This window comes from Thermothelomyces thermophilus, chromosome 1, assembly GCF_000226095.1.
Source record: "Thermothelomyces thermophilus ATCC 42464 chromosome 1, complete sequence".
NCBI lineage: Eukaryota > Fungi > Ascomycota > Sordariomycetes > Sordariales > Chaetomiaceae > Thermothelomyces > Thermothelomyces thermophilus.
The window spans coordinates 5,694,497-5,720,717 of record NC_016472.1 but is presented as its reverse complement, the minus strand read 5'-3'; the positions used below and the strand labels follow the sequence as shown (position 1 = coordinate 5,720,717).

General features: G+C 51.1%; 8 protein-coding genes across 8 annotated transcripts; 4 read left to right on the top strand and 4 right to left on the bottom strand.

Moving 5' to 3' along the window:
- Positions 1-10,149: 10,149 nt before the first annotated feature.
- On the bottom strand, positions 10,150-10,611 carry MYCTH_2123392 (uncharacterized protein; the record flags this gene model as incomplete). Its single annotated transcript, XM_003659693.1, has 1 exon — positions 10,150-10,611. The coding sequence occupies one exon, from the start codon at positions 10,609-10,611 to the stop codon at positions 10,150-10,152; it is 462 nt and encodes a 153-aa protein (XP_003659741.1).
- Positions 10,612-12,006: 1,395 nt separating this feature from the next.
- On the top strand, positions 12,007-12,846 carry MYCTH_2297126 (uncharacterized protein). The gene is made up of 2 exons (XM_003659692.1): positions 12,007-12,436; positions 12,500-12,846. Exons 1-2 carry the CDS (start codon positions 12,243-12,245, stop codon positions 12,609-12,611), a joined length of 306 nt encoding a protein of 101 aa, XP_003659740.1. The 5' UTR covers positions 12,007-12,242; the 3' UTR covers positions 12,612-12,846.
- On the top strand, positions 12,809-14,266 carry MYCTH_2297125 (uncharacterized protein). The gene is made up of 4 exons (XM_003659691.1): positions 12,809-13,063; positions 13,126-13,400; positions 13,470-13,693; positions 13,770-14,266. The coding sequence occupies exons 1-4, from the start codon at positions 12,966-12,968 to the stop codon at positions 14,130-14,132; spliced, it is 960 nt and encodes a 319-aa protein (XP_003659739.1). The 5' UTR covers positions 12,809-12,965; the 3' UTR covers positions 14,133-14,266.
- Positions 14,267-14,696: 430 nt separating this feature from the next.
- MYCTH_44996 (uncharacterized protein) lies at positions 14,697-14,944 on the bottom strand (the record flags this gene model as incomplete). The annotated part of the gene is made up of 2 exons (XM_003659690.1): positions 14,697-14,851; positions 14,914-14,944. 2 exons carry the CDS (start codon positions 14,942-14,944, stop codon positions 14,697-14,699), a joined length of 186 nt encoding a protein of 61 aa, XP_003659738.1.
- Positions 14,945-16,777: 1,833 nt separating this feature from the next.
- Positions 16,778-18,664, top strand: MYCTH_106346 (uncharacterized protein; the record flags this gene model as incomplete). The annotated part of the gene is made up of 3 exons (XM_003659689.1): positions 16,778-17,051; positions 17,271-17,937; positions 18,058-18,664. 3 exons carry the CDS (start codon positions 16,778-16,780, stop codon positions 18,662-18,664), a joined length of 1,548 nt encoding a protein of 515 aa, XP_003659737.1.
- Positions 18,665-18,821: 157 nt separating this feature from the next.
- On the bottom strand, positions 18,822-19,731 carry MYCTH_44065 (copper-transporter-like protein; the record flags this gene model as incomplete). Its single annotated transcript, XM_003659688.1, has 2 exons — positions 18,822-19,427; positions 19,681-19,731. The coding sequence occupies 2 exons, from the start codon at positions 19,729-19,731 to the stop codon at positions 18,822-18,824; spliced, it is 657 nt and encodes a 218-aa protein (XP_003659736.1).
- Positions 19,732-21,063: 1,332 nt separating this feature from the next.
- Positions 21,064-23,628, top strand: MYCTH_2297121 (uncharacterized protein). The gene is made up of 2 exons (XM_003659687.1): positions 21,064-21,207; positions 21,287-23,628. The coding sequence occupies exon 2, from the start codon at positions 21,328-21,330 to the stop codon at positions 23,515-23,517; it is 2,190 nt and encodes a 729-aa protein (XP_003659735.1). The 5' UTR covers positions 21,064-21,207; positions 21,287-21,327; the 3' UTR covers positions 23,518-23,628.
- MYCTH_2297119 (uncharacterized protein) lies at positions 23,629-25,842 on the bottom strand. The gene is made up of 3 exons (XM_003659686.1): positions 25,524-25,842; positions 24,298-25,415; positions 23,629-24,196 (listed from the first exon to the last, which is right to left on the bottom strand). Exons 1-3 carry the CDS (start codon positions 25,632-25,634, stop codon positions 23,740-23,742), a joined length of 1,686 nt encoding a protein of 561 aa, XP_003659734.1. The 5' UTR covers positions 25,635-25,842; the 3' UTR covers positions 23,629-23,739.
- Between the last annotated feature and the right edge of the window lie 379 nt (positions 25,843-26,221).

Genomic DNA, 26,221 nt, shown 5'->3' with positions numbered 1-26,221 from the left:
CGTCTTTCCTACGGTTTGCTCGCATAAACTAGTATTCTAGGTTCTATATGTCGTTACTAAGTTGCTAATCGCCAAGGTACTTGGTATAGCTATCGGGCCTATCATATATCATAGGCTATTCTCCTTTGATGGCTTCTATAATACGTCAGAGTTCCCTTATCTTGTCCCTCATTCTATCGCTCTACTAGGTAAGTCAAATCAAGCGTTCATCCCGTTCGCGTAGTTCCGTGTTAAGCTAGAAAACTTCGTTATAGTACTATTCGATTCGTTCCTAGAGGAATAGAGCATTAGGTCCAGGTCTTTCGATTCCTTAGGTGTCGGTTGTCCACGATCTATCCCGCCTCTACGTGACCGTGAAACCCTACTGTCCTAAGGCCAGGAGAATCGAAGCTAGTGGTGTATATTCTCCTGCCATGTCCTATCCGGCGAGACCTATCTCTAGGTCTATAGTGACCAGTTCGGAGTATAGTGCTTGTTCGTCTTTACCGTTACCGTTGTATCTAAGACTGTCCGTGTCACTGCCCTTGTCTTTGTAGCTCGTGGCCGCTACTTCGATAACGTCCTTAGTGGTTTCGTCGATAGCTATAATTTCCTTTCTAGGGGCTAGTTTCTATTCTTTCTTCGGGCTTTGGCATTCTCGCTTATAATGCCCTTTCTTTCTATAGTTATAGTAGGTAATATTAGACTTGTCTTTAGTCGTCTTCTTCTAGTCTTACTTCTATGCTATATCTATATCTATAGCTCTAGGGTACGTCCTATACAAGGTACTGACGTACGCTTGCTTTTTCTTGTCGTTAGCCTTAACCGTGGTTCTGTTTATTTGACCTTGTTTCTATTACTCTTATATATAGAGTCGATTATCGATCCTAATGGCCTACGTGATATATTTATCTAGAGTCTTAGGCTAATCATACTTATATAGCTTGTCCTTAACCTTTTCCTTTAAGCTATTATAGAATAATTATATTAATGCCTTATCATTAAGCTAAGACTTGAGTATGTCCTATCTAAACTATATGGTATAGGAGGCTACTGACTTAGTCTATCGGAGATTAGCAAGTCTTTCTTACGTATAAATCTTCTTGTCTTTGTCGCTAAAAACCTTCCAAAGCTCTTCTTCGAAACGGTCGTAAGATCGGAAGACTGCCCGTATAAACGCGTCTCGATCGTCTTTGTCTTCCTCCGTAAGATAGTCGTTCTATATAGGCTCGAACTATCTAAGTGCCTTGCCCTCTAGTCTCGTGGCTACGTAGAGGACTTTGGCTTTGTCGTCTGGAAACTTGTCATCATTGAGCCAGAAGTAGGATCGGAGGTTTATTAGGAATCCTATAAGATCCTCCTTAGTTCCTCTATATTTGCTAGGTAGTTCGATCTTGATACGCTTCGCTTTGGCGCCCTCGAGTGCCTCGATTTTGGCATAGGCCTCGTTAACCAACTTCTACAAGTACTTTTCGCGGTTCTCGAGTTCCTTGATTCGAGCTTAAGCAGCCTTATCTCTCTAGTCTAACTCCTAGATCTGCTGCTAGAGTTAACTAAGCTAAGCGAGTAGCTATTCGGCTATGATGTTAGTAGCTATGTCGATGTCGAGGTCGAAGTCACCTCCGTTCTGAACCATGATAGAACAAAGGGAGTGGTAACAACGTGTGACGAACCTAACTTAGACTTCTTCTAAAAGGGTCTAGACGGAGGTAGATTAAGCGTGACAAGTAGGCAGGTCGTCTAAGGGATTTGGTAAAGCTAAAGGGTTTATAACAACACTAGAGTTGCCTCTTATAGTAATTAGCAATGCTTGGTATAAGTACTATAATTGTGATTGTTACTACTAGTAAACTCCTAGAGTCTACTATAACGAGTGACTAGCTAGCTATATATATATAATTGTCTGTCCTTCTTTAATAGTTATTACTAGTACCACTTCTCCTTTCACTTCGTGATTCTGCGTTATCGACGGTAATATGTTATTATCACTAGTGAAGACCTTAGTCTTGGCGGTGATAATCTTCTGATTGGTCCATCGAGTGATTGGCTGTCGGAATGTCCTGCGTCCTGGCTGCAGCCTGCCAGGCCGCCTATGTGCTTATTTGTGACAACCTCCTACTCCGGCTTAGCAGATAGGTATTATCCCAGGCTAGGCCTGTCTTCTAGGGCCTAGAGGAGCTTCTACAGGCCTTCGATAGGCTTATAGAGGCCCTTAAGGAGATAGCTTTGGTCTCGGCTCCGGCAAAAAAGGCTAGTGTAGGTAGTAAACGAGCTCGATAGTAGACAAAGGAGGTTTAAGAGGCCTAGAAGAGGGCTAGGGAGGTAGAGAGAGCCTATAGGGGTACCCCGAACCCCTATACGCAGGAGGCACTTCGGCAGGCCCTATAGGACCAGGCCAAGGTCATTACAGCTATAAAGACCAAGAGCTAGAGGGCTATATTACAGGAGGTAACCAACCGGCCGGACCTGCTATAGAGGCTAGAGTAATAGGCAAGGCTATAAAGCCACCTACTAGTCGACCCCCTAAAGCTCCTAGCCTTCGAAGGAAGGCTTATAACTTACTAATAGAAGGCTAGGGCACTAGCTAATAAGTTCTTTCCGAACCCGGAGGTAGACCTATTAGATATCGACGACCCGGAACTAAACGGCTAGTAGGAGCCGAAGTTCGAGATGAAACTAGGGGTTATAATAGATAAAGTTAGGGCAGTACTGGCTAGAGCGGCCCTATAGAAGGCCCTAGGGGAGAACCTCCTCCCTATAGGCCTTCTAAAGGCCTATAGGCGGCCGCTCTACCGGATACTAGCTATACTAGCCTCGGAGAGCCTATAGCTTGGCTGTTTCCTAGCCCGGTTTAAAAGGGCTAAGACAGTGGTCCTTCGTAAGCCTAGCAAACCCCTATAGGCCTACTTTACCCTAGGTAGCTATAGGCCTATAACACTCCTACTAATAGTAGGCAAGGTGCTAGAAGCTATAGTCGCCCGAAAGGTAACGGCTGCTATAGAGGCCTACGGGCTTCTCCTGGCCGAGTAGATAGGTAACTAGGAATATAGATCTACCGAACTAGCTATTCGGCTTGTTACGGCTTAGATTTAGGAGGCTTAGAAGTATAAGGTAGCTACCTCCCTCCTATAGCTCGATATCTTAGGGGCTTTCAATACTATTAACCACACCTAGCTACTAGCTACCTTATAGAGCCAGGGCTTCCCGAAGTGATTAGTAGTCTAGGTTAGGGAGTGGCTACGGGATAGGGTAGCTATCCTTTACTTCGATAGCCAGGAAACAGAGGATATAGTAGTAAGGGCCGGGGTCCCCTAGGGGTCACCCCTCTCCCCTATACTATTTATCCTCTATATAGCCTCTCTTTACTAGGCCATTTGCCAGGCTTGCCCTACGGTCAGTTTAATAGGCTTCGCTGACGATACTAACCTTCTAGCCTTTAGGAGGGCCGAGGAGGCCTATGATGGTCAGCTACAGAGGGCTTGGAAGGCCTACCTATAGTAGGCAAAGACCTAGGGTATGGCTTTTGCCCCGGAGAAGTACGAACTTATCTACTTCAACAGGGGCCGGAAACAGTAGTCACGACCGCTAGAGCTCCTACGGCCCGGAGGGGGTACTACTACTATAGCCCCGTCGAAGTCGGCTAGATTCCTAGGGGTCTGGCTAGACTAGAGGCTATAGTAAGGCCCTTACTACGCAAAGGTAGCTAAGAAGCTAAAAACCTAGGAGTTTGCCCTGACTAGGCTTGCCATAAAGACCTAGGGCCCTAGCTTTCTATAGGCCTACGAGGTCTATACTAAGTGTATCCATAGCGCCCTAGCTTACAGGGCCTTGAACTTCTATAAGCCTACTAAGCCAGGGGGCAAGCCGGAAGGCCTTGCTAGGGAACTATTAAAGGCCTAATATAAGGCCCTCCGAGTAATTACCAGGGCCTATAAGGCTACCCCTATCCGGTGCCTCGAAACGGAAGCCTAGGTACTACCCCTTGACCTCTACCTTAATAAGAGGCTAGCCGACTTCGAAGCTAAACTCAACCAGCCACTCCTACAGACCGGGACAGGCCTAGGGGCCCCCTAGGTCTCTATAAGGGCTCTTATCTAACAGGCCTATAATAGGCTAAGCCAGAGGTTCCAGAAGAGAAGGGCTAAGGCAAGGGGCTAGGAGCCAGGGCCTATAGCCCTAGAGGTAGTAAGATCGACAGTCCGGCAGTAGGTTTAGGAGGGCTATAGAGAGGGTCGACCCCCCCTACAGACCCTATAAAGAAGGCTACAGGCTACGGAACTAGCCGTAGTGGCAAGCTAGAGCAACCGTTAGAGGGCCGACTAAGCCGGCAGGAGGATATAGCGCGTATCGGACAAGGACCCCCCGCGCCTAGTTTTTACGGGGGAAGGCCTATAAAGGCACCAGGGCCTAACGAAGGCCTAGAGCTCCCTACTAGTATAAGCCCGTATAGGGGCTATTAGCCTCCGCGACTTCCTGTTTAGGGTTCAAGTTCCGGGGGTTAGTACCCCTTACTATGCCTGTGGCCAGGGGAGGGAGACTGTTAAGCACCTAGTAGTATAGTGCCTAAACCTACCAAGAAGCCGAACATGGGAATCCTAGGAAATACGGTCGCAAAGGGACCTAGACCTCGTTCTACGGGGTACAGGGGCCTGTAACCATCGTTTGGCAAGGAGGGTTCTATAGTGGCTAATAGACCTAGGGAGGCTCCTGGAATATCGCCTTACGAGAAGGCTAGACCGGGAGGCAAGGCCTCTATAGGGCTATTCTAGCCACTTCTCCTTTTCTTAGTAGTGTATTAGTATTCTAGATCGGGCGTTAAAGGAGGGACAGAGGTTTTCATCTGGCCTATTAGGCATGGTTTCCTTTGTATATAACTAGAGAGGCTCTAGCATGCTTGTTAGTATAGCGGCGTAGGACTAATAATAATAATAATAATAGAGTAGTATCTTTATATATAGATATTAGGTATATATTCTCTATAAGGATAGGGAAGCTAAGTAGTATATAAAGGACTTTAAGGTACTACTATATAGGCTAATAAGGTATTTTATAGGATATTATATATTTAACATCTATTATATTTAGATACCTAAGCTCGATAGGGTCATTATAACTTATAATGTTTACTTTAATAAAAAGACTTTCTACTATCTAGGCAAAGAGTAGCCGATGGAGTTATCGCTAGTAATAGCAAGCTAGGAAGTTAATTAGTTCGATCTTAGCAAAGATTCTTAGGATACCGATTTTCTTTAGGAAGCGTTACAATAGACCTGGCCACTAGTAAAAGACTCTATTATAGTAGCTTGGCCACCTTTATTATAAGAGAGTCTAGTAGTAGACTAACCTCTCTAATAGGGTTAAGACTTAGGGATAAGGGAGCTCTCCGACACGTAGCCCATAAGTAAGTAATTAGTTCTAAAGACTCCTATAGCAGAGACGTAAGTAATAGATAAACTTACCGAATAGATAGAGAGCTTTAGAGGACTCTTGACCCCTAAATATATACCTAAGCCCTTAGTAGTATACCTTACACTGGCTAGTAAAGGGGATATCTACTAGGAAGTAGGAGGGTTTAAATTAAGACCTTCCTAGTTACTAGCTAGCTAACTAGACGCTAGGGAGAGTAGGGGAGCTGTCGAATCTAATGGAGGAATGCCTTCTATAGAAGAATTAAGCATATATAATATGTCAATAGAAGAGCTAGAAGCTAGGAACAGTACTACTAATATATTATACCTGGCTAGGCTAGAGGAGTAGAGCGTTAAGCGAAGTCCGGATTAGCTAATATATCCTCTAGAAGGTAGAAGCGAAGGAGAAGCTATTTAGTAACCTCCTATAAAGAGAGGCAAAGGTAGGAAGAGGGCTCGTATACCTAGGGACCCTATATAGTCAAGCAAACGGCTATAAAACAAAGAGAAGGTTAATTACTACTACTCCTTTATCTATATAATGAAGGAACTCTAGTAATAGTTCTATAAGACTTACCTACCTAATTAATAGGAAGCTTACCTAGGAGACTAGAGCTTTCGAATAATATATATAGTGTTCGCTACTACTATATAATAGAAGGATACCATATACCTCAGAGCAGCCCTAAATAAGTCGTATTAGTATATTGATAATCTTATTTATATTCCTAATAACTAGTAAGACCTATATAATTACCCGTTAGGATAATAGTTTAAAGACACGGCTTGTAAGGAGATACGTAACTTAGAGAGCAGGGGAACGTAAAAGATCGTACCGTACAAGTAGGCGAAAGCGTAACCTATCCTATTGAAATAGGTCTTTATATACAAGTTTAATAAGGACGGTTTCTTAGAGAAATGTAAGGTAAGAATTTATATATAAGGAGATCTATAAGATATTAGCTTAGTAGAAAGTACGTATATAGCTACTCTAGCGGTATAATCATTCTATATAATAATAGCGATCGCTACGTACTTTGACTTGGAAGTCAAGTAGTTCGATGTAATATAAGCGTTCCTTAACGCCAAATGACCGGAAGACGATCTGGTTATCTATAAATTACCAGAAGGATTTAAGTAGCTAGGGAAATATATAGAGTTATAAAGAGCTCTATATAGCTTAAGAGACTTGCTACTCTTATAGTATAAGGAGTTCTATAAAACGCTATCGGAACTAGGTATAGAACTATTAGGCAAAGAGAAGTGCCTCTTCCTAAGCTATAATAAGCATATTATCCTGATCTTCTATATCGATAACTTCTTAGTCTTCTTCTATAAAAGTAACGTTATAGTAACTAAGCATATAATAGAAGGAATTAAAGCTCAATATAACGTCTATAAGCAGGGTAATGTTAGTTAGTTCCTTAGTATTAGAGTGATTCAAGACTAACCTATATATAAGATATAGTTAGTCTATAACTAATATATTAGAAAGATAGCGAGAAGATATAGGCTAGACGTGCCTAGTATATATAAACTAACTCCCTTAAGCTATAAAGAACTAAAGAAGTTCAAAGGGAGCGCTACTGGTATATAGATTAAAGAGTATTAGGAGCTTGTCAGATCAATTCTATATTATATAATTATATTATATCTAGACATCGTATATACCTATTTAGTACTCTTTTAATACCTAACTAACCTAGGACTAGACTACTTATCAGAGGTAAGGCAAGTAGTAAGATATCTATTTAGGAGCTTTTACCTATCAATCTAGTATAAGGGCAAGCAAGCGCTAGATAGTCTAATACTTGTAATCGCTAGGGACGCTTTATATATAGATAATCTAGATATATAGTATTCGTCGTAGGGATATATCTTCTTTCTGTTTGGCGGTCCTATCGCGTAGAAGGCGTCGCGCTAGGATACGGTTATAACGTCGAGCACTAAAGTAGAACTTCTAACGCTCTCCCTTATAGTAAGAGAGGCTATAGCGCTTAAAAGGCTATTTATAGACATTAATCTTAAGCTTAGAGAACCCTAGAACATCTACTACGACAATTAGCAAACTATTTGACTAGTAATAGCTAAGAACGAATATATTAATACTTACCTATAGTATATAGATATTTATAATATATAGTTACGCTAGGAAGTAGTAAAAGGAATATTTAAAGCTATATATCTATTAACTAGTTAGATACTAGTAGATAGGCTTACTAAACGACTTAGCTAACAAGCCTTTAAGCGTTAGAGGGCTCTCCTTAATCTTTAAGATATTAGTTATAGGCTTACGTAACTAGGGGGTAGAAAATAAGTTAAATTTGTAAAATAAAATACCGTCTAATACTCCCTATCTACTATTACTAGCTATTGCTAGGATTAATAGCCTTGCCCTTGCCTTTATCCTAGCTAGGCGACGATATAGCGCCTAACGCGTCATCAGACGTGCTAATGTAAGCATTACGACCCTCCTTGATCTTGCCTAACTAGTAGAAGATATTATATACGAAGTAGGTAATCTTTATAAAACGCGCGAGTTTAGCCTTATTAAGATCGTCCTTGACTTGCTTAGGAGAGACGCTAGTACGTTTAAGATCATTCTAAAGAACTATATATAACTTCTTAAGATCCTATATATAACTATTAGCAATTCGCCTATATATTAGGGGTAGAGGTTTAGGATCTAGGGACTTATAGAAGCCTTAGCTTTATCTAGTAGAGCCTTTATTAAATTCTTTACTAACCTAATATAAGAAGTAGGACTACTATTATAATTATATAAGTATTATAAGAGCTATCAGATATATAAGCGATTAATATATATATCCTTATACTTATAGTAACTATAGATATAGTCGTAATAGTAGGAGCTAGTGCTAGAATGATTATAATATTCGCTAAAGGAGCATCTTACTAGAGCCGACTATATATATATCCTATAAGGTACCTTATAAAGCTCGCTAGCTTTAATATTACTATATTTAATTAGCTTAAACGATCTAGATATAACTAGTAGAGTACTAGAAACTATAATAGAGCCGCTATTAAATTAACTAGAAGAAGCCGAACTATACGAACTCGCTTAAATTGCTAGAATCGCTAGAAAAACTACAAAACTAGCGATAAAGTCAATCGAATAAAGATAATAGGAACACTTATAATATAAAAGCTTTAATACACTTACACTTTTAAAGTATTATAAGAGTAGGAGTCAACCTACTAGCAATTATAGTATTTATAACAGGTATACCTAACAAGTCATCTATTAATTTAAGTATAAGAGGCATTATCTTATTATTACTATAATTAAAACTAATAATACTATTACTACTATAGTTATAATGGCTATATTTAAACTATAGCTTCAAAGGAATCGCTCTACTATACTTGACTCTTTCAGACTTCTAAATATAAAAGGCAGGCCCCCTAAAGGAGCTATTAAGGTATAAACGACAAAAGATATAATACTAGGAATAGTATGATCACAAAGCGTAGTTAAACGATTACTACGTTTAACTAGGGGGTGTGTTAGAAGCTATAGAGCTTCTAAGAGTATTAGCCACGCGTTTGCCATAGCTGTATAAGGCTGTTTAACGCATTGGCCAGTCCCTTTGTCTATAAATACCACTCCTTTTGTCTCCTTTGTAGATAGTTCAACAAGGCACTCTTTTCTTTCGTATAGCTACCTACTGCAGACTGTTTTCAACGCTCCCGGAAGCTTATCACTGCGTTCGGCAATTGGAGTTTCCCGTGCCATTTCCTGTTTCATTCTTTCCTCCCGCCTGCACGTTGAGCAGAGGAGAGTCGGACGGCTCTTTATTCGCTGTGACGGGCTGTGTGCGGGGTAGCCGGTCCGGGAGGTTGTGTAAGCGCTGCGAATTCGGCGGCCTTGCTCGATGACTTGCTGGATGGTTGCATCGGTGCAAGAGGAGGGGTAGGCAACCACAGAACGGGGACTTTTACTACCTGACGTACACGCAGAACCTGGAATTTTCCGGCGCTTGTGCACAAAGGCCAAACATGCAATTGTTTTGCTTCGCTTGCTCCAGGGACAACGCCCGGGAAGCCGAATCTCGGCTCGATGTACACACAGGTGGGCATCGAGCCCTGACGTCGTGGGCGGTTGCGAAAGAGCAGCTCCATTGGGGGCGTGATGGCATCCCAAATGATAACCGGATGCGAACCGGGCGGCCACAGTTCGTGTCGAGGCTCAACTGAGCCGAGCTGCCTGGGGATGCCTGATGGGGGGGCCTTGGGGAAGCGATTTGCAGCAAGCCTATCTCTGCTACCACCTGCAGATGGCTCACCCAACAACTGTTGATGGTTGGATGGGCTTGCCATGACGAGTGTTGGCTCTAAGCCTTAAAGAAGAGGGTCGGCCCAGGCAGCGATCAGTGGTCGGCGTATTATCCACCTGGATACATTGCTCGTCCAATGCTAGGCAAAGGGTAATTACCTATAGTTGGGTATGGTGTAGGAGAGTTGGACGGGCACACATTCGCTTGGCTAATTAGTCGCCCTCTTTTGGTTCAAGATGGGAGATTGGATAATTAGACATTCTTTCAAGTTCATGTTTTCTCTTTGGCCTACCTTGGTATAGGTAGTTTGCTGATTGCTGCTCCACCGTTTTGCCCGCCACGTTATAACATCTAATAAGAGGTGCGCAGTGTCACCCCAGGCCTGCCCAGTACTTGAGCCAAGGGTGGGATGCCGTCGCCGACACGCCCAGGAGGCAGGTATCACGACCGCCTCTGACGTCTTACATACAGAAATTCAGCATGCGGAGGGTTGAGTCCCGCGACGGCCCAAGCCTGATCATCTCGTTCGCGGATATCCGTCCGCGGCCACGGAGGGTTCCCAAGTGGTCCGGCACGTTGGGAACAAATCTCCCCGTATCTTTGCGGAAGCCGAGCTGGACGTCCCGAACCAAACCCTTACTCGTCTTGACCCACCAGACCCAGTGGACGTATTCTCTCACGTGTCCGCGTTCCAGCCAGGGCCAGAGATCCGGCTCAACCAATTCCCTGGCGACATGCCCAAACGGGCGCCAAGCCAAAGCCCGGGAGGAGTCGTCCTGGAGGCGAAAATTGTAGCGGTGTCGTAGCACGTCGGACCTCGAAACAGGTTCGTCCGGATGCGTATACGGGCTCGGCGACTCGTCGTCGAGGAACGACTGAGGGGAGCCCGTCCAGGCCGCCACGGTGCTGTCGGGAAGGGACATGGAACCAAAACCCCAACGCGCCTCGAGCGTTTCCAGATAGCGGGCGATCTAGTCGAGAATGGTGAAGTCGCCAAGGAGAAAGATGCCTAGCCACCACGAGGCAATCCGAGGTCGGCGGCATGCAAAGACCTTGGCGAGCTGGCCTATATTACGGGATTCTAGGATGGGCTTTAGGACGTGGGAGATGGAGGAGAGCCAGGGACTAACTAGATTGGCTTCGATGTCGGGTTGCCAAAAGATACTCCAGAGCGCGGACCCGAGGCACTTTGTATTCATGCTGAGCGTCATATAGTACCCAAGGTCGGCGGCGTATTGTCGAATCCGAGCAGGTTCCCTTGTAGCGCCCTTGGCTAAGTCGGGACCCCGGCCACCCCCCATTTGGGCCACATACACATGCCACACCGCTTCTTCAACCCAACCACTTTAATTAACCACAGCTTCTTCAATTTATAACTCTACCACTTCAAACTTCGTTAGTATATTGAATAGTCAAAATGGAATATACCTAGTAGGATTTATAGGATATACTTACTAAATACCAGAATAGTAATAGTTTAATTTGATCTATTGCTAAAGAGTTTAGTATTCTATAAGCTACTATTAGAACTAACTATATAGCTACTAAACCTATTTAACTAGTGCTAAATCGCTCTAGATACTTAGTTATATATAAGAAGAATAGCTTATCTAATAGGTATTAATCTAAGTTACTCTAGGTATTCTACTAGCCTAAATATAAATTAGGGAGTTTACTAGTTAAATACTCTAGGTATAAGGAGCTAGCTATATAATAATTAGAAAAGGCTAGATAATCTAGTTCCTTTATAGAAATCCCATCCTTTAAACCTAATAAGCCTATAAGATAGATTTAATTTATATTAACAATACTATTAACTTAGTTATATATAATTAATAGCTTATGATATATTAGCTTTATAACTATTATAGATAAGTATATAATGTTTTATTTAACTATCTTAGGGAAGGAAAAAGGGAAGTATAAGTGTAAGAGTTATAAGGGGAGTTTACTTCTTATATAATAGATATATATATACTCTAATTAGGGCCTAGTTAGGTTCTAAGTTAGGGCCTAACTAGGCCCTAAGCACGCGCCCTACAAACGCCCTATAAATTCCCTATAAACGCTTATAGGTCTAGTCTGTTACTAGGCAAAGCCTAGTATCGATTAGCCTAGGTAGAGCCCAGGCCTATAATAATGCTATAATTACTACTTCTAGTAATTATACCTAAGTATGTATTCTAATATAACCTATATAATGCTACCTATATAATGTGTCCTAGATATATAGATATATAACCACCCATTCGGCCATATAGTCTGCCAAGTGTGTATCGGATATTGAACTAACTGTAATAGTCATCTGTGATACGTGAGCTGAGGTGCAGCACCACTAATTAGGTAATACCAACTTGCACCACTCCTTCCACGCCCACAGAACCAACAAAGGCCCAGCATTGTGGGATGAGTTGCTGCCTGCCAGCCTGCATTATGTTAGCCCTCCGACCGCCTCGAGTTCCAGGCTGCCCTTCGCATGTTGCCGCCATTTCTACACAGCAACCAAATATTCGTCGGAGCTAGTCATCATTCTTCGTTCCCTCCAGCCTCCAAGATGACTCTTACCATCAAATCCTCCTCCCTCATCAAGCATATCACTCGTGATGGTCGGACAATCGCTCTCAAGTACGCAACGCAGACCGACGCGTGGAACCGTTCTTACCTCTCCTCGGACGTTGCGGAGAAGTTCGTCAAAGCCGTGGAGAACAAGGCCTATATTCCCCCCGACGTCACGGAGATCATCATGGCGTGAGTCGATCCCCCTGTATCCACAGACGGCCAACAAGTTTTGACTTGGTACTTTGATACTAGGGAAACCGACCACAAGAGCCCAGCAGACGAGCGTACTCACTTCACCGCTCAGGCCAATGACGACAAGGGCGAGCGCGTCGAGGTCATGCACATCCTTCCTGCCTCCGAGTGAGAAGCGAGACAACATGGCCTATGCATCTGCCAACACACGGCAATTTCCACATTTCGCATCCGTGTTCAGGATGGAAGTAGTGGTAGGTTGGTTTTTTTTGGGGGGGGGGTTGGTGTGGCGGGCTCAGTACGTGCTTTTGTGGGTCTAGGTACCTAATCATTTCACGTGGCCCTTGATAGGTGCCGCATTCAAGTCATAGCGTCCCGATCGTTCATTCCTTTTCATGTCGACATATCTCCATTGTGCTTTCCCATTAGCCTATCTAGTAGTTAGCTCATTCAATTCGTTTCTGCATCGATGTTCAGACACCTTGCCCGGCCCGTTCGTCGGCTTTCCCACAGCGCAAGTCTCAGAATGACATCCACAATTTTGGGCGCATCCGGTAGCCAGTATGTGCAAGGCGAAACACTCCACAAAAATGAGAACGGCAGCCCTACCATCTTCAAAGCCACGTACGTCTCTAGCACCGAACCCCTCATCACGTCGCTTTATCGTATTTCTAATTTTCTCTCAGGCGCGGAAATGAGGCTGTCGTTTTCAAGCAAGAGTCGAAGTCGATCTTCGATCTGTCCCGGCGCCTCGCAGACGAGTTTACGGGCTCCCGTCGGCTTCGGATGCCCATTGACTTCAACGCGCAGGATCGTATTGTCGTTTACCCCTACTTCAGAGACACTCTACTTGGCTTGATGCGGGCCGATCCCGACTTTCCTCCGACGGAGCTAAAGAAGATCCTACGGTGCGTAGGCGAGGCAATCCAGGAGTTCCACGCCAAAGACTGGCTCCATCTCGGTATGCCCTCCGCGACTCGAAAAGAAACTGGTGTGAAGACCCGCTATTGATCATTCATGTTTGCGGTAGATGTAAAACCTGACAACATCTTCGTCAATTGGACCTGTGACGAGGACGGGAACAAAACAGTCACCGATGCGGTCTTGGGCGATTTTGGCATCGCTTACAAGCAGGTAGGAGCAACACCACTTCGGACAGGCGTTGCCCTAGGGAATTTCATGTGGCGAAGCCCAGAAGGACAAACCGGAAGTGGTATGACAAAAGCATCCGACGTATTCTCGTATGGACTGGTGGTAAGTCAAGAATATACGCTATATAATTAACAACCGATGTCTCGACTTCATGCTAAGCTAGACTTGGATATATTAGTGTATATACGCTCTTGGGGGTGGGGACCTCCTGCTTTTAGAGGACAAGAAGGTGTTGGCAGAGCTAGCGGAGCTTGGCATTGCGCCGTACGAAGACATTCTGACTCGACACTTCACGTACTTTGGGCTTGTTAACGACGGGCTTCTCAAGCTGGTCGATAGTTGCAAGCACAATACTCTGAGAAAAGCGTCAGCAATAGCTGAGGTTGCGGTAAGGAACCAACCCGAGCTGAGATTCGAGGTATGGGGGAAGGAGCTTGGTGAGGCTGCATTAGAAATGATATCTGGAATGACAAGACCGGATCCGGCGGCTAGACTAACCATCGACCAAGTCTTGGGGTGCTCATGGTGGCAAGAGCATTAATAAGAGAGACCAAGCTCAAGCAAAACATGTACTCTCTGCCTGGTGCTCGGCAACTTCCTGTCAAAGCTTAATAGATGTTAAGGTAACTTACCTAGGTCAGGTGGCTTGTTGTGATAGAGCTGTCTTTCACAGGTACCGCGATATTGCTAGTTACAGGCCTGGTAGGTATCTATTCGTAATTAATTGCTAAACTAGTCGTTAATTACTTAACGAGGAGGCCTGGAAGAGCAGAATTCTGTGTAATTATTAGACCATCTTCTTCGCCTGTTCACGTTTGAAATTCACGATTCATTTCTGTATCTAATTAGTCAGTCCTTGATCATGCTCTCCACCCGTCTCCGCCGTCACCCTTCTTCCTTTCGGCTCAGTCCGCTCTGCGAAGAGGTTACAAGACAGACCTGGACCTGGTGTCATCCCTCGCACCTCATTTCCAGACTCCGAAAAAAATGAAAAAAAAATCAGCTAATAACCGTCAATCACAGGAGTAATCAAACGAGCAATCAATTTCCTATCTATTACCTACCTCCAGTAATAAGAGTCGCCAGCCCGAAAGCGAGGCCTTGATCAGCATACCACACACGCCGAGAGCGCCGAACCGGGAGGAGGATACTGCTGGCCGTTTTTGTCCACTCGCGGCTCGCACGTGCACCATTCCTCCTTAGGGATGCGGTCCATGACCTTGGGCACATGTTGGCCGCAGCCAAACCATGTAGCTTTGTCTAAGGTGGGTGAGTGAGTAGGTAGGTTCGTTAAAGGTATTGGTATTTATTGGGGCACCTACTGCAAGTACTGCACGACGCTTTGTGGCACATATTATTTAAGTGGTAATTACTGAGAGATGTGTGGGAGAAAGACTACCTTGCTTGGGTACCTCTCTGGCTTGCTCCAGTTCGATGGTCAGGGTCGGTTTGCTGGAAGATGGCAAGGTGTCCAGTATTAGCAGTGCTAGTTGGTGTCTGGAATGACTCGGAGATTGTTGTATTCGAGTTTGAGGTCATCCAATCGGATGGCAGGTTGCGTGAAGATGACGCGCCCTGGTAGGTCTTGGCTTGGCGTTACCTCCATTGCGCGCCACCCGGAAGTGTTTCCGGGACAGCCATCTACAAGGTCGAGTCAATAAGTGCGGAACTCTCGAGACTACTATACATGGATTCCAAAAACTTAGAATAAGGTGACTGTGTTGAATCTTTAGGTGTGCGGAACATTATGTATAGGTACCTTATCTAACCTAAAGGTAGGTAGGGACCTAGGTTGACTCATTGCCGGTCTCTGACGGGTAATTAACCATGGCAATCTAAGACCGAATTTGTCCCCCCTCGCTCTGCACAACCTGATCAAGCTCAAGCCGAAATGTTGACCTGGCATTCAACAGGCTCCTACCGAAACTACCTACCTAATGGGTTCGTTTGTTTGTTCAAAACCATCCGAAATCATTCGCTCTTTAGTCTCGGCGCGGTGCAGGGGAGACGCACCAGGGCGGTTCTGCAAGACGGCTTCTTCGGCCAGTGCTAGCCGCTGGAGAGGGCGGTTGTGTGTCTTGCCGAGCCGAGCATGACACTGTCTGAGGGGCGAGAAAAGGGCCGGCGGGGCGAGGGCAAGCCGGGCTGCCTCAGAACAACCTTCAGGCTGGTCCGAGCTGCGAGAGAGGTCGGAGAGTGGGCGCGGAGAGGCTCGAGAGAGCCTTAACGACGCTCAGGCAGTTCCCACTCCAGCGAGGAGGAAGGTGGAGTTCGGGGCAGGAGGAGCCTCAGGTCCTCAGGGGCTTCGACGTTCGCCGTGTTTCCTCCTTACAGGTGCGCAGTCGCGGTTTGATCCCCTGGACCGCGTGATTCATATGACCTCCAAACTCTTCTTTGACATAATCATATAATTACGCATCGAGGCTTGAGCTAGCCCCCTGAGCTAACGGAGCTAATGGTATGCAAGGGACTTCACTGCCGGTAATAATTATGCCCGTATAACATTCTGCGCCTAGTTATACGTTGCATCCGGATATTGCACACCCCTATGGTTCTTGGCCTTAAACAACCTAATTAATCGATGATACGCGCGAGGCACGAAGCGCCATGCACCTAATATGCTCATGAGTAATTACATGTTCTCTCCGGCTTAACTGAGAACTGAGTGTACCCAAGTTCTCCCGCGTACCGCAAAGTCCAAGACTATTACCAGGGTACTAATTATCCTACAGAATATTACTTTGGCCCTACGTTTCCCCGCTCTTCACGAGTGGTTGGCGGGCACGACATAGAATGGTTAAAAGTCTAGGGTCAGGAACACTGGGCAACACAGCCAGGGGCAAAGACTGATCCGAGTCATCCGGCTCAACCCCATTGGTTGGCGAGCGCGAATACGCAACCCACTATTCCGTAGGACTGTTAAGTGACGCAGTCAAGTTACGTCCGTATTACTTCGTAGAGTACGGAGGTAGTCTGCCGAGATTTCTCGCATCCAAGTCTTTTCAACAAAGAATACATCCCAGGAGCCGTTTGACCAACAACCCCATAATTAATCAATTGACAAGCCGATATCTACCAGTGTAATTAAATAAAACGAGCTCCACCGGGACCGAGACTGTTTTGTCATTGTCTGCTAATTACGGATCCGTACATAATAATTACACGGGCCGGTCGGTCTCTGCCAAAATGCTGGATCAGCGCGGCACGGGACCGGACCCGGACCCGGCCGTGGCCATCGCCGTCGCGGTTGCCGTCCTCGTCGCTCTATACTTGGTCCGCCTCAACCAGCTGTTTCTGAGCACGCCCGACGAGGTCAAGAAGGCGGCGCCGACCAGATGGACGGACAAACTGCTGCGAGACACGTACGCGAGGCTCGAGGCGCACCCCGTGACGACTAAATCCTACGCCGCCCGCATCCCTCCCAAGCTCGAGAGACGATATATCGTCACTGGCGGTTCCGGTGGGTCCCCTTCCCGTGCTCTCTGCCCGATGCCTAATTACATTGCGAGTCGACGCCAACTATATCATGCCGGGGGTGGGCGCGCCGGCCCGCGGCATCACGGCGGTCAAACGGCGGTCAAACGGCGGGCAAGCTCGGAGTTTTCGTTGAAATAATAATTAATCACTGCTTTCCCCCGCCGCTTCTAACACGTTGAATTCGGATTTTGTATCGTACCAGGTCTCGTGGGCGGCTTCATCGTCCTGCAGCTTCTCGAACGGGGCCAACCGCCCGAGAGCATCCGCGTCGTCGACTTTCGGGCGCCCGACCGCGCCGACATGCTCCGGGGCCCGGCGACGCGCGTCGACTTTGTCCGGACCGACATCTCCTCGGCCGAGGCGACGGCGAAGGCCTTCTCGAAGCCGTGGCACCCGTCGGTCGCGGGCCTGCCCCTGACCGTGTTCCACACCGCGGCCGTCATCGTGCCGTCGGACCGGTCCCGGCTCCTCTCGGGCTTCTGCGAGGCCGTCAACGTCCGGGGCACCCGCAACGTGGTGGAGGCGGCGCGGCGGGCGGGCGCCGACGTGCTCGTGTCCACCACGTCGGCCAGCATCAGCATCCGCCCCGTCGAGCTCTGGGTCCCGCCCTGGCGGCTGTGGTCGACCCGGGCCTCCCCGCCCCGGGGCTACTGGCAGGTGCAGGACGAGAGGGACTTCTTCGAGCCCCTGCGCGAGCACGCCGCCTTCTACGCCAACTACCCGGCGTCCAAGGCCGAGGCGGAGCGGACCGTGTGTGCGGCCAATTCGGCCGCCTTGCGGACCGGGTGCATCCGGCCCGCCAACGGAGTCTACGGCAACCCTACCGACAACACCGTCGGCGGCGCCCTGGCATGGAGACTCTATCCCACGTACTAATAATCCCCTCGCCCCTCGTTTCTCCTTCTCCTTCTTTTTTTTTATCCTTCGACCGGAATATATGACATATATATCTATATATGTTCGAATTCCTGTGTCATTCACTGACCCAGTCGTCGTCCCTGCGGCAGGTGGACTTCGCACATCGTCCAGAACTTTGTCCACGGCATCAACGTGGCCATCGCGCACCTCGACTTCGAAGCGATCCTCGCCGCGACCGGGTCCGAGTCGCGCCCGCAGGCCGGGCGGCCCTTTGTCGTCACGGACCCGAACCCGCCCATCCGCTATGGCGACCTGTACCGCCTCCTGCGGACCCTCTCCGTCACCCGGTTCCGCGTGCTGCCCCTCCAGCCGGTGCTCATGATCCTACTGTCGTACCCCATCGAGTGGTACACGCTCGCGCTCGCCCGGTGGCCCGCCCTGCGCCGGGTCCTGCCACGGCTCCCCGGCAACGTGAAGCACCTCCAGCCGGGCATCTTCAGCATCTGCACCCACCTGGTGGCGTCCAACGACGCGGCCGGCCGCCCGGTCGCCCAGGGAGGGCTCGGGTACACTGGGGTGCTGACGACGCTCGAGGGCATGACGCAGGAGGTCGTCGAGTGGAACCGGGACCACCGGGACGCCAAGGAGGGGCCGCCCAGGTCGTACAAGACCAGCGTCTCGCTGGCCGACGACATTGCCAGGGCGGCGGCGGTGATGGAGTCCGTTACAGGCGGTTGACCTGGACACGGCGAGGGGCTGTAGTCTGTAATTAGGACCTCCTTTGTAGAAGTCGGTGGGTGGGGGGGGGGAGGGGTCGATTGACGTGATGTGGGTTTAATTATTTGAAATACTGGGGTATCAAACATTATTACTTGTCGTGTAGCCTTATTATGTCTCACCCGCAGCAAACGGTAGGCTCGTCGATGGTGGCACCGCCATTCGTCCTCTTGCCCGCGCCGCCATCGCCGCCGGCGACACCGCCTCCAATCACGACCGCGCGGGTCATCCAGTCGCACAGGAACTTGCCCAGCAAGGCACCGATCAGAATGCTGATGATGACGTACCCGTTATAGTACATGGCCAGCAGCATGATGATGTAGGCGAGCCCAAAGGTGGCCGTGTGGAGCAGCGCCCGCACCAGCTGTTGCAGCGGCGACGCCCGGAACGTCACCACCGTCTGCGGCGCCTCCATCAGCAGCGCCGGCTCGACGACGCCCCTCCCCGTCTGACCCGCGTTCGCACCACCTGCCGTCGCCGTCCCCGCCGTCCCCGCCGTCGCCGGGCCGGCGTCAATACCGGCCCCGGCCGTGATCAGGGCGACGCGGGCGGCAAACTCGCGCTGGATGTGCTCGTCGTACTCGCGGGCCAGCCGGCGCAGGGCCTCGAGCAGCACCACCATCAGCACCACTCCGATGCAGGTCGCCGCGAAGGCTCCCCGGCTGGTGATGTGCCACGACGACGTCAGGAAGCACGCGTCGACCGTGTACCAGTTCCAGAGCATCTGTTGTTTGTTTTTGTCAGTCTCGAGCGTCACGAGGTTTGTGGCTTATTAATTACGCTACAAGTTAACGATTGGGAAGCGGTGGTGGTGGTAATTGGGGTTGTCGGGAGGGGGAAGGTCCAGGGTCGGTTGGCTTTGTGGGGTATTAATTAATTGATGAACATGGAATATAAGGTTACAGGCAAGGAAGTAATTATTATGAAAAGCTGAGATGGTGGGATCGCAAGTAGAAAAAGAAAGGGAAATGGCATACCGAGATCTTGCATGCTGGGCCAGAGCTGCCGCCATGGTTGCCGTGATCCATTTTTAATTAATTGATTCCTTTTCGGGCTCGAGAAATCTCCCGAGCAGTTACTTGTTCTCCAACGTATGTACTATCCCTCGGGAGGAATACTGCCGGCTTGGTCTCTTGGTGCGCAGGAGAAAGAGCAGAGGATGGAGATGAGGTCGTGTTCTGGGAAGGCTCCTTCTTTCCCGGACAGCGGATGGCACGGCACGGTACCAAAAATCTGGAGGGTAGGCGATATATGCGGATGCCGACACGGGAAACGTGGTATATATTGCGCTGCAGCTGGGGTGGTCGGGACGTGTGGTTGGTCTGTCCACGAGGGATCGAGCCACTGCACGAGTTGTTGTGAATTGAGGTTGGCGAGCAGTGTCCTCTTCAGCGCGGGACCTGATTCGAGTTGCTCGTGCTGAGTAATTAGTAGTTCGGGAGCAGTGTAGAGTGCAAATATGCCCTCTATTAGTTGTGCGGGCTTGTGCCGTCTTTTTAAAGGAAGCAGTTTACAAACCAAAGATTGGATCTTGCGTTCTCGCTCGCTATCTCAATCCAGCCCACACGTTCCATCTTTTTAGTCTGACGACTCGCGGCGCCTTCCGGGGTTGTTTGTTTCAACTCTCAGGCACTGTTGTAAACTTGCGCAACCAAGCCTGGCGAGCACGTTCGGAGAAGTCGCCCGAAATGGATCGCGCTAGATCCATCACCGCTCTTGTGGCCCGCCGCCAAGGCGGCACCAAGCACCCGTAGGGCAGTCGCGGGGCAGAGCAGCGAACCACAGGCACCAACCACCAACCACGTCCAAGCAATCGCCAATTGGGAGCACTACGGCCTGGGCAACTCGGGCTCGGCCCATCGGGTCCACCCTACTGATGCAAAAAAACATGCTCAAAGATGCTCAAACTCTTCCAGCAACAACAGGGCAAACATGACGGCGAAGAACTCGTCTTCTCTCCACCGCTCCGTGGCAAGAGTTCGCCACGGACGACTCATTCCCGCAGAATGGTGTGTTTCCCTTCTTTTTTTTCCCTCCTCTTCTAGTCAGAAGGTGCTCTGTATACTACTCTCTGTATGCGCAGTCGGTTAATTAATTAACTACCAACCTGGTTGAATAGGCAGTAAATTCTTCCTCCAAAATAATTAGGTAACGTTCGCGTAGTGCTGCAGAAACCTGCTCATCCCAGGGATCGGGGATGCTCCACCATTACCAAACACTCGGCTGAACGCCGTTCGGAGGGCACCTCCCGAATCTCGGCAAGGGAGCCGCTTGGCCTGAGCCTGAGCTACAATACGTGTCAGTAGTACGGATATATCGACTTCATAAAGACATGTCCGTCCCTGGGGGCCCCCCACTACCACCACTACAACCGTCATCACCACACGGCCCAGTCCCGCGAGATCGACATCGAGCCGGCTGTCATTGTCCTTGGTGTCTCGTTCGATCCGGGGCAACCTGACTCGTTCCGAGTCCGGATGAGCTGCCAGCTCGGCGACCAGAAAGTATTATTCTAAGCAACAGCAGCAACAGTAGTAGCCTTGGGCGTCTAATTGTTATACCATCATTCTTCTCCCAGGCCAGCACCAACTGAAACAACCCGATCGGGACGAGCCGCCGCAGCCATGGCGCTCACTCCCCGGCACATCCAGAACCTCTCCGCGGCCGAGACCCTCGAGCCGCACTGGGGGTACGCGGACCGGGCGATCCCATGCACCAATGACCCGGGCTCGTGCGCCTACCTGGACGTGGTCTACGCGGCCCACGACCGCGGCATGATCTACACGGGCATCTTTTGGCTAACCATCGGCGGCATCCTGCTGGTCTGGGCCGTCTGCCGCCGCCTCTTCCCCGCTCGCGGGCCCGAGGACGACCTCATCGCCGAGCAGCTCTCGCGCGCCCAACAAAAAGGGGCGGAGCAGCAGCAGCAGCAGCAGCAGCAGCAGCAACCACCATCACTCGAAACGGACCCCGAATCTCAACCGTCGTCGTCACCATCAGCATCAGCATCAGCATCAGCATCAGCATCAGCATCCAACCCGCCCAACCCCTACCCCTACCCCCAAACCCACCCCCGCCGACCCGCCCTCGCCCGTCTCTGGCGGGCCGTGGCGGCCACCGGGCGGCGGCACCTCCTGCCGACGGCGCCGGTGCGCATCCTCTTCGGCGCGACCACGCGGCTGCAGCTGCTGGTGCTGGCCGTGCTGGCGGGGTACCTGGCGGTGTGGACGTTCGTGGGGATCGCGTACGCTCGGTGGGTGACGCCGGTGGCCGGGCGGGCGGGGCTGAGCAACACGCGCACGTCGCTGGGCCCGTGGGCGGACCGGGTCGGGGTGCTGGCGTACGCGCTGACGCCGCTGTCGGTGCTGCTGGCGTCGCGCGAGTCGCTGCTGGGCCTGCTGACGGGCCTGCCGTACACCTCCTTCCTCTTCCTCCACCGCTGGACCGGCTATCTCGTCCTCGCCCAGTCGGTCCTGCACACGCTCGGCTGGGCCCTGGTCGAGGCCCGCCTGTACCGGCCCCAGCCCGAGGTGTGGAACGAGTGGGTGGCGCAGACGTACGCCGTCTGGGGCCTCGTCGCCCTCGTCCTGCTCGTCCTGCTCTGGGTCCTCTCCTGGCAGGTCGTCGTCCGCCGCGTGACGGGCTACGAGTTCTTCCGCAAGGCGCACTACGTGCTGGCCGCCGTCTACATCGGCGCCCTCATCGGCCACTGGAAGCAGCTGCAGTGCTTCCTGGTGCCCGGGCTGGTCCTGTGGGGGCTGGACCGCGGGGCCCGGCTGGTGCGGACCTGGATGCTGCATTACGGCTACTGGGCCTCCTCCTCCTCCTCCCCCTCCCCCGAGAACGGTGGCCGCAGCGGCAGTGGGGGGTGGTGGGGGTTCCGGAGCGTCGAGGCCCGCGCGAAAATGTGGAGGGACGCCGAGCACGGGGACATCGTCAGGCTCGACTTCGAGCACGCGCAGAAGCCCTGGAGCGTGGGGCAGCACTTCTTCCTCTGCTTCGCCGAGGGCAGCATCTGGCAGAGCCACCCGTTCACGCCGCTGTCGCTCCCCGCCGCGGGCGCGGGGGGCAAGGTCAGGCATTCGTACATCTTCCGGGCCAAGGGCGGCGAGACGAAAAAGATCGCCCGCCTCCTGGCCGACAAGGCGGCCGCGGGGGGCCCGTCTGCGGCGATGACGACGACGCCCGTCATCATGCAGGGCCCGTACGGGGCGGACGTGATTGGAGGCCTGACGCGGGACGTCAACGTGCTCTGCATCGCCGGCGGCACCGGCATCACCTACGTGCTGCCGGTCCTGCTGCGCCTGGTCAGGGGCAGGCCGGCGCCCGGGCGCAAGATGGAGCTCGTCTGGGCCGTCAAGAGGGCGCTGGATCTCGAATGGGTGCAGCCCGAGATGGAGGAGCTGCGCCGGCTGGGCGCCGCCCACCACCTGCGCATCCGCACCTTTGTCACGGCCGAGCCGCTTTCCGAGCACTCGTCGTCCTCCTCCTCCTCCTCCTCCTCCTCCAAGGAGGAAAAGGTCAAGATCGCGGACGAGAAAGGCCGGACAGAGTCGGACGACGACGTCGAGTCGACGCAGGGCGGCCCCTCCGCGGCGAGCAGAACTGGCCACCGACCGGATGTGGCCGCCGTCGTGGTCGACTTCGTCGGTGGTGTGGCACACGGTCCGACGCGCGTATTTGGCAGCGGCCCTCCAGGCATGGTGGTGGATATGAGGGCGGCCGTGGCCAAGTGCAACTCGGGAAGGAAGGTCTGGAAGGGAGAGGAACGGTTCGACGTGCGTCTTGTTTGCGATGATCGGTTAGAATGGTAAAGGATACCCCTATGTGAGGTTGAGTTCTGTCGGAGTTTACACCAGCCCAAACAATTGTCTGTTGCTCGAGGAAAAACAACAGGCGAAAATGTCTTCATTATATTCATTAAAAGTATCCTAGCTCGGTCCCCTGGCCGCTTAGATCACATCCATCTGGGAGAATCGTCAGAGATCATCCCCCTCGTACGAATCTGCTGCTCGGTTAGTATCTGTTAGCACGCTTCAGGGCCAACAGAATTTCCGGCCCCTACACTTCTCCTTCTCCTTCCACTCCTTCAGCCACGCCTTTACAAACTTGACCTCCGCCCGCTGCGCATCGGCCACCGGCTTGGGCGGCAGGCCCGGCCGGGTCTCGTTGGGGAACAGCCCGTTCTCGTCCCAGTGGTGCACGCCGTCCTTGATAAGGATGAAAGGCTCGCTGATGGTATTTTTGCGTTCGGGCAGCCCGATGCGGTGGGGCGAGGCGTACCGCCAGGGGTCGCGCTCGCCGTCGACGAAGGCCAGGCGCGGATAGCTGATATTGACGCCGCCAAGCTTGTTGATGCGCTCGACCTGCGATGGGGTTGTGATGTTGAAGGCCTCGCGGCAAACGACCGAGGTGAAGTTGAGGTCGATGAGGCGCGAGATGAGCGGGAGCTGGTTGGCGGGCACGCCCGAGCCGGTCTGCAAGTAGCCCCATCTGCGAAAGTGAGTCAGCAAGAGAGAGCTCGGAGCAATGGTAGATCGATAACGGGGGAATAAGTGGTCGAGACAAACGGAAAGGAGGAGTGGGAAACGCACTCAAAACAGTACTGGTATGGCCACAGGCGCCAGTCCTGCGTCTTGTCGTCTTGCTGGTAGAAGGTGGAGTTGTAGTTGGTGAAGCACTCGTCCTGGCTGTCCTTGTGGCAGGTCTGGACCGTCGTGGCGTTGACATAGCCCATGTAATTGAGGAGCTGGGTGGTGAGGGTGTCGGCCTCCTTGCCGTACCCACCGGCCTTGACGAGCTCGCGGGCCTCTTGCTCGAGGGCGGGGGAGGTCGGGTAGAGCGGCTTGGTGGCGGTCAGGTTGTTGCAGTATTCGCCGAACCCGGTGTCGTTCAGGGCCGGGTCCCAGTTCAGGCCCTGCAGGCCGCCGATGCCCCACGAGATGGCGTTGGCGAAGTCGTCGTTGCGCGTGACGCCGCCGAGACCGAAGCCGGTCTTGAGACGCCTGACGTAGTCGGTATCGGCCTTGTCGAGGAGGATGTTGTCCACGATGTGGGTCAGCTTCTGGGTGGCCACTACGCAGTCGTGAGGCGCGTAGATGCGCGCGGCCTCATAGTACTGCCAGTAGTCATAGATGGCCTCGGGGACGCCCGAGGAGGAGATGGCGCCCCAGTAGACGTCGGGATAGAGCTTCCGCAGAAAGGCCACAAAGGCGCCGGCGTAGGAGCCGCCGTAGGCAATGTAGGGGTTCTTGGCGGACGTCAGGTCCAGGTGCTCCAACCCCTTGAAGACGACGTGCCGGGCAAAGTAGGCCATGTCGGCCAGGGCCTGGTCCGTGGTCAAGAAGCGGAGCTTCTCGGTGCTGAAGTCGGGGGTCGGGATACTCTCGCCGTAATAGCGATGCTCGAGAATGACGCCGAGCCCGTTAGTGGCCCGGGCGAGCTGGGCGACGATGCCCTTCTGGAGGAAAGGGAGGCGGCCGACGCCGTCCGTCTCGCCACTCTGCAGAACGATGATGGGGCCGCCCTTCTTGTAGTGGCTGGCATCGAACCAGTAGCGCAGCGGGAAGGTCTCGGACGAGTGCGGCTCGTAGAGGCTGTCATTGTGGAAATGGTCGACAGGGACCTGGAGGGTGTGCGCCGGGTACAGATCCTGCAGGTCGCTGCTCCGGGCTTCCAGAGCGGCGCCGTCTCTAGCCTGACGCCGTTCCAGCTGCGTGGTGTCAACAGAAGTATTAGATATTTGAATGGTACAATCAAAGACGGAGATAATTATTATGTGCACGTGTTTTATTTATTCTGACTGTGCATCTGCACATACCTGTTCCCTAAAGTCCCGGAGCGTCAAGGAGGTCCGAAAAAGCGGCCCGTCGAGCCCCGCGACGAGCTGCGCGAGGCACGCCACGCCCACCGCGATCGTTCCGCGAAGCATGCTGCAGTTGAGGGCAAAAGATCCGGCCGAGCCCCGGGGAGGTGAAAGGCGTCCTAGGATAGAGGGGAAGGGAGGGAAAGGAAGACTCACCGAAACAGCAACAAGCGCACCCGAGCTCCTTTTTGAGCACGCGTTTTCGACCCAATTCCCCGGTTCCCGTTCCGCGCTGCTGGGGAAGGTGTTGTCTTGTTGCGAAAGTGGAAGGTACACACTTGGGGGGGCGGGGCAGCAGGGGAGCAGGGCAGCAGGGCAAACAGGCCTTTTTCAACTCCTTCCTATTCCAGGACTTGCGATCTGCAACGCTCATCGCGAGCGGTTCAACATTCGGCGCTAGCGAGGCGCCAAGTCGGGAGGGCCTGCGGGGCCGGGGCTTGGCAGGGCAGGGGACCCTCGGGCACTTTGCCATGCTTCCCGGGCCTCCTCCGCGTGCCTCATTAATAATAATAGCAGTACCAATTCCTCCGTACTCCGTACTTCGCAATACCTCGGCGGTTGATTGGCGCAACTTGCTGTACCGAAATATGTTCAATGGATCCGCTACCTGTTAAATGAAAACTCCTCCAGAAGTTAACATCGGACATCCGTAG

Bases quoted from the DNA above. Each gene is read 5' to 3' on its own strand.
- MYCTH_2297126 (XM_003659692.1), top strand. From the start codon at position 12,243: ATGACTCTTACCATCAAATCCTCCTCCCTCATCAAGCATATCACTCGT. The intron at 12,437-12,499 runs GTGAGTCGATCC...CTTTGATACTAG, and splicing joins GTCACGGAGATCATCATGGC to GGAAACCGACCACAAGAGCC.
- MYCTH_2297125 (XM_003659691.1), top strand. From the start codon at position 12,966: ATGACATCCACAATTTTGGGCGCATCCGGTAGCCAGTATGTGCAAGGC. The intron at 13,401-13,469 runs GTATGCCCTCCG...TGTTTGCGGTAG, and splicing joins CAAAGACTGGCTCCATCTCG to ATGTAAAACCTGACAACATC. The intron at 13,694-13,769 runs GTAAGTCAAGAA...TGGATATATTAG, and splicing joins TATTCTCGTATGGACTGGTG to TGTATATACGCTCTTGGGGG.
- MYCTH_2297121 (XM_003659687.1), top strand. From the start codon at position 21,328: ATGGCGCTCACTCCCCGGCACATCCAGAACCTCTCCGCGGCCGAGACC.
- MYCTH_2297119 (XM_003659686.1), bottom strand. From the start codon at position 25,634: ATGCTTCGCGGAACGATCGCGGTGGGCGTGGCGTGCCTCGCGCAGCTC. The intron at 25,416-25,523 runs GTATGTGCAGAT...GACACCACGCAG, and splicing joins TCCGGGACTTTAGGGAACAG to CTGGAACGGCGTCAGGCTAG. The intron at 24,197-24,297 runs GTGCGTTTCCCA...TCACTTTCGCAG, and splicing joins CCATACCAGTACTGTTTTGA to ATGGGGCTACTTGCAGACCG.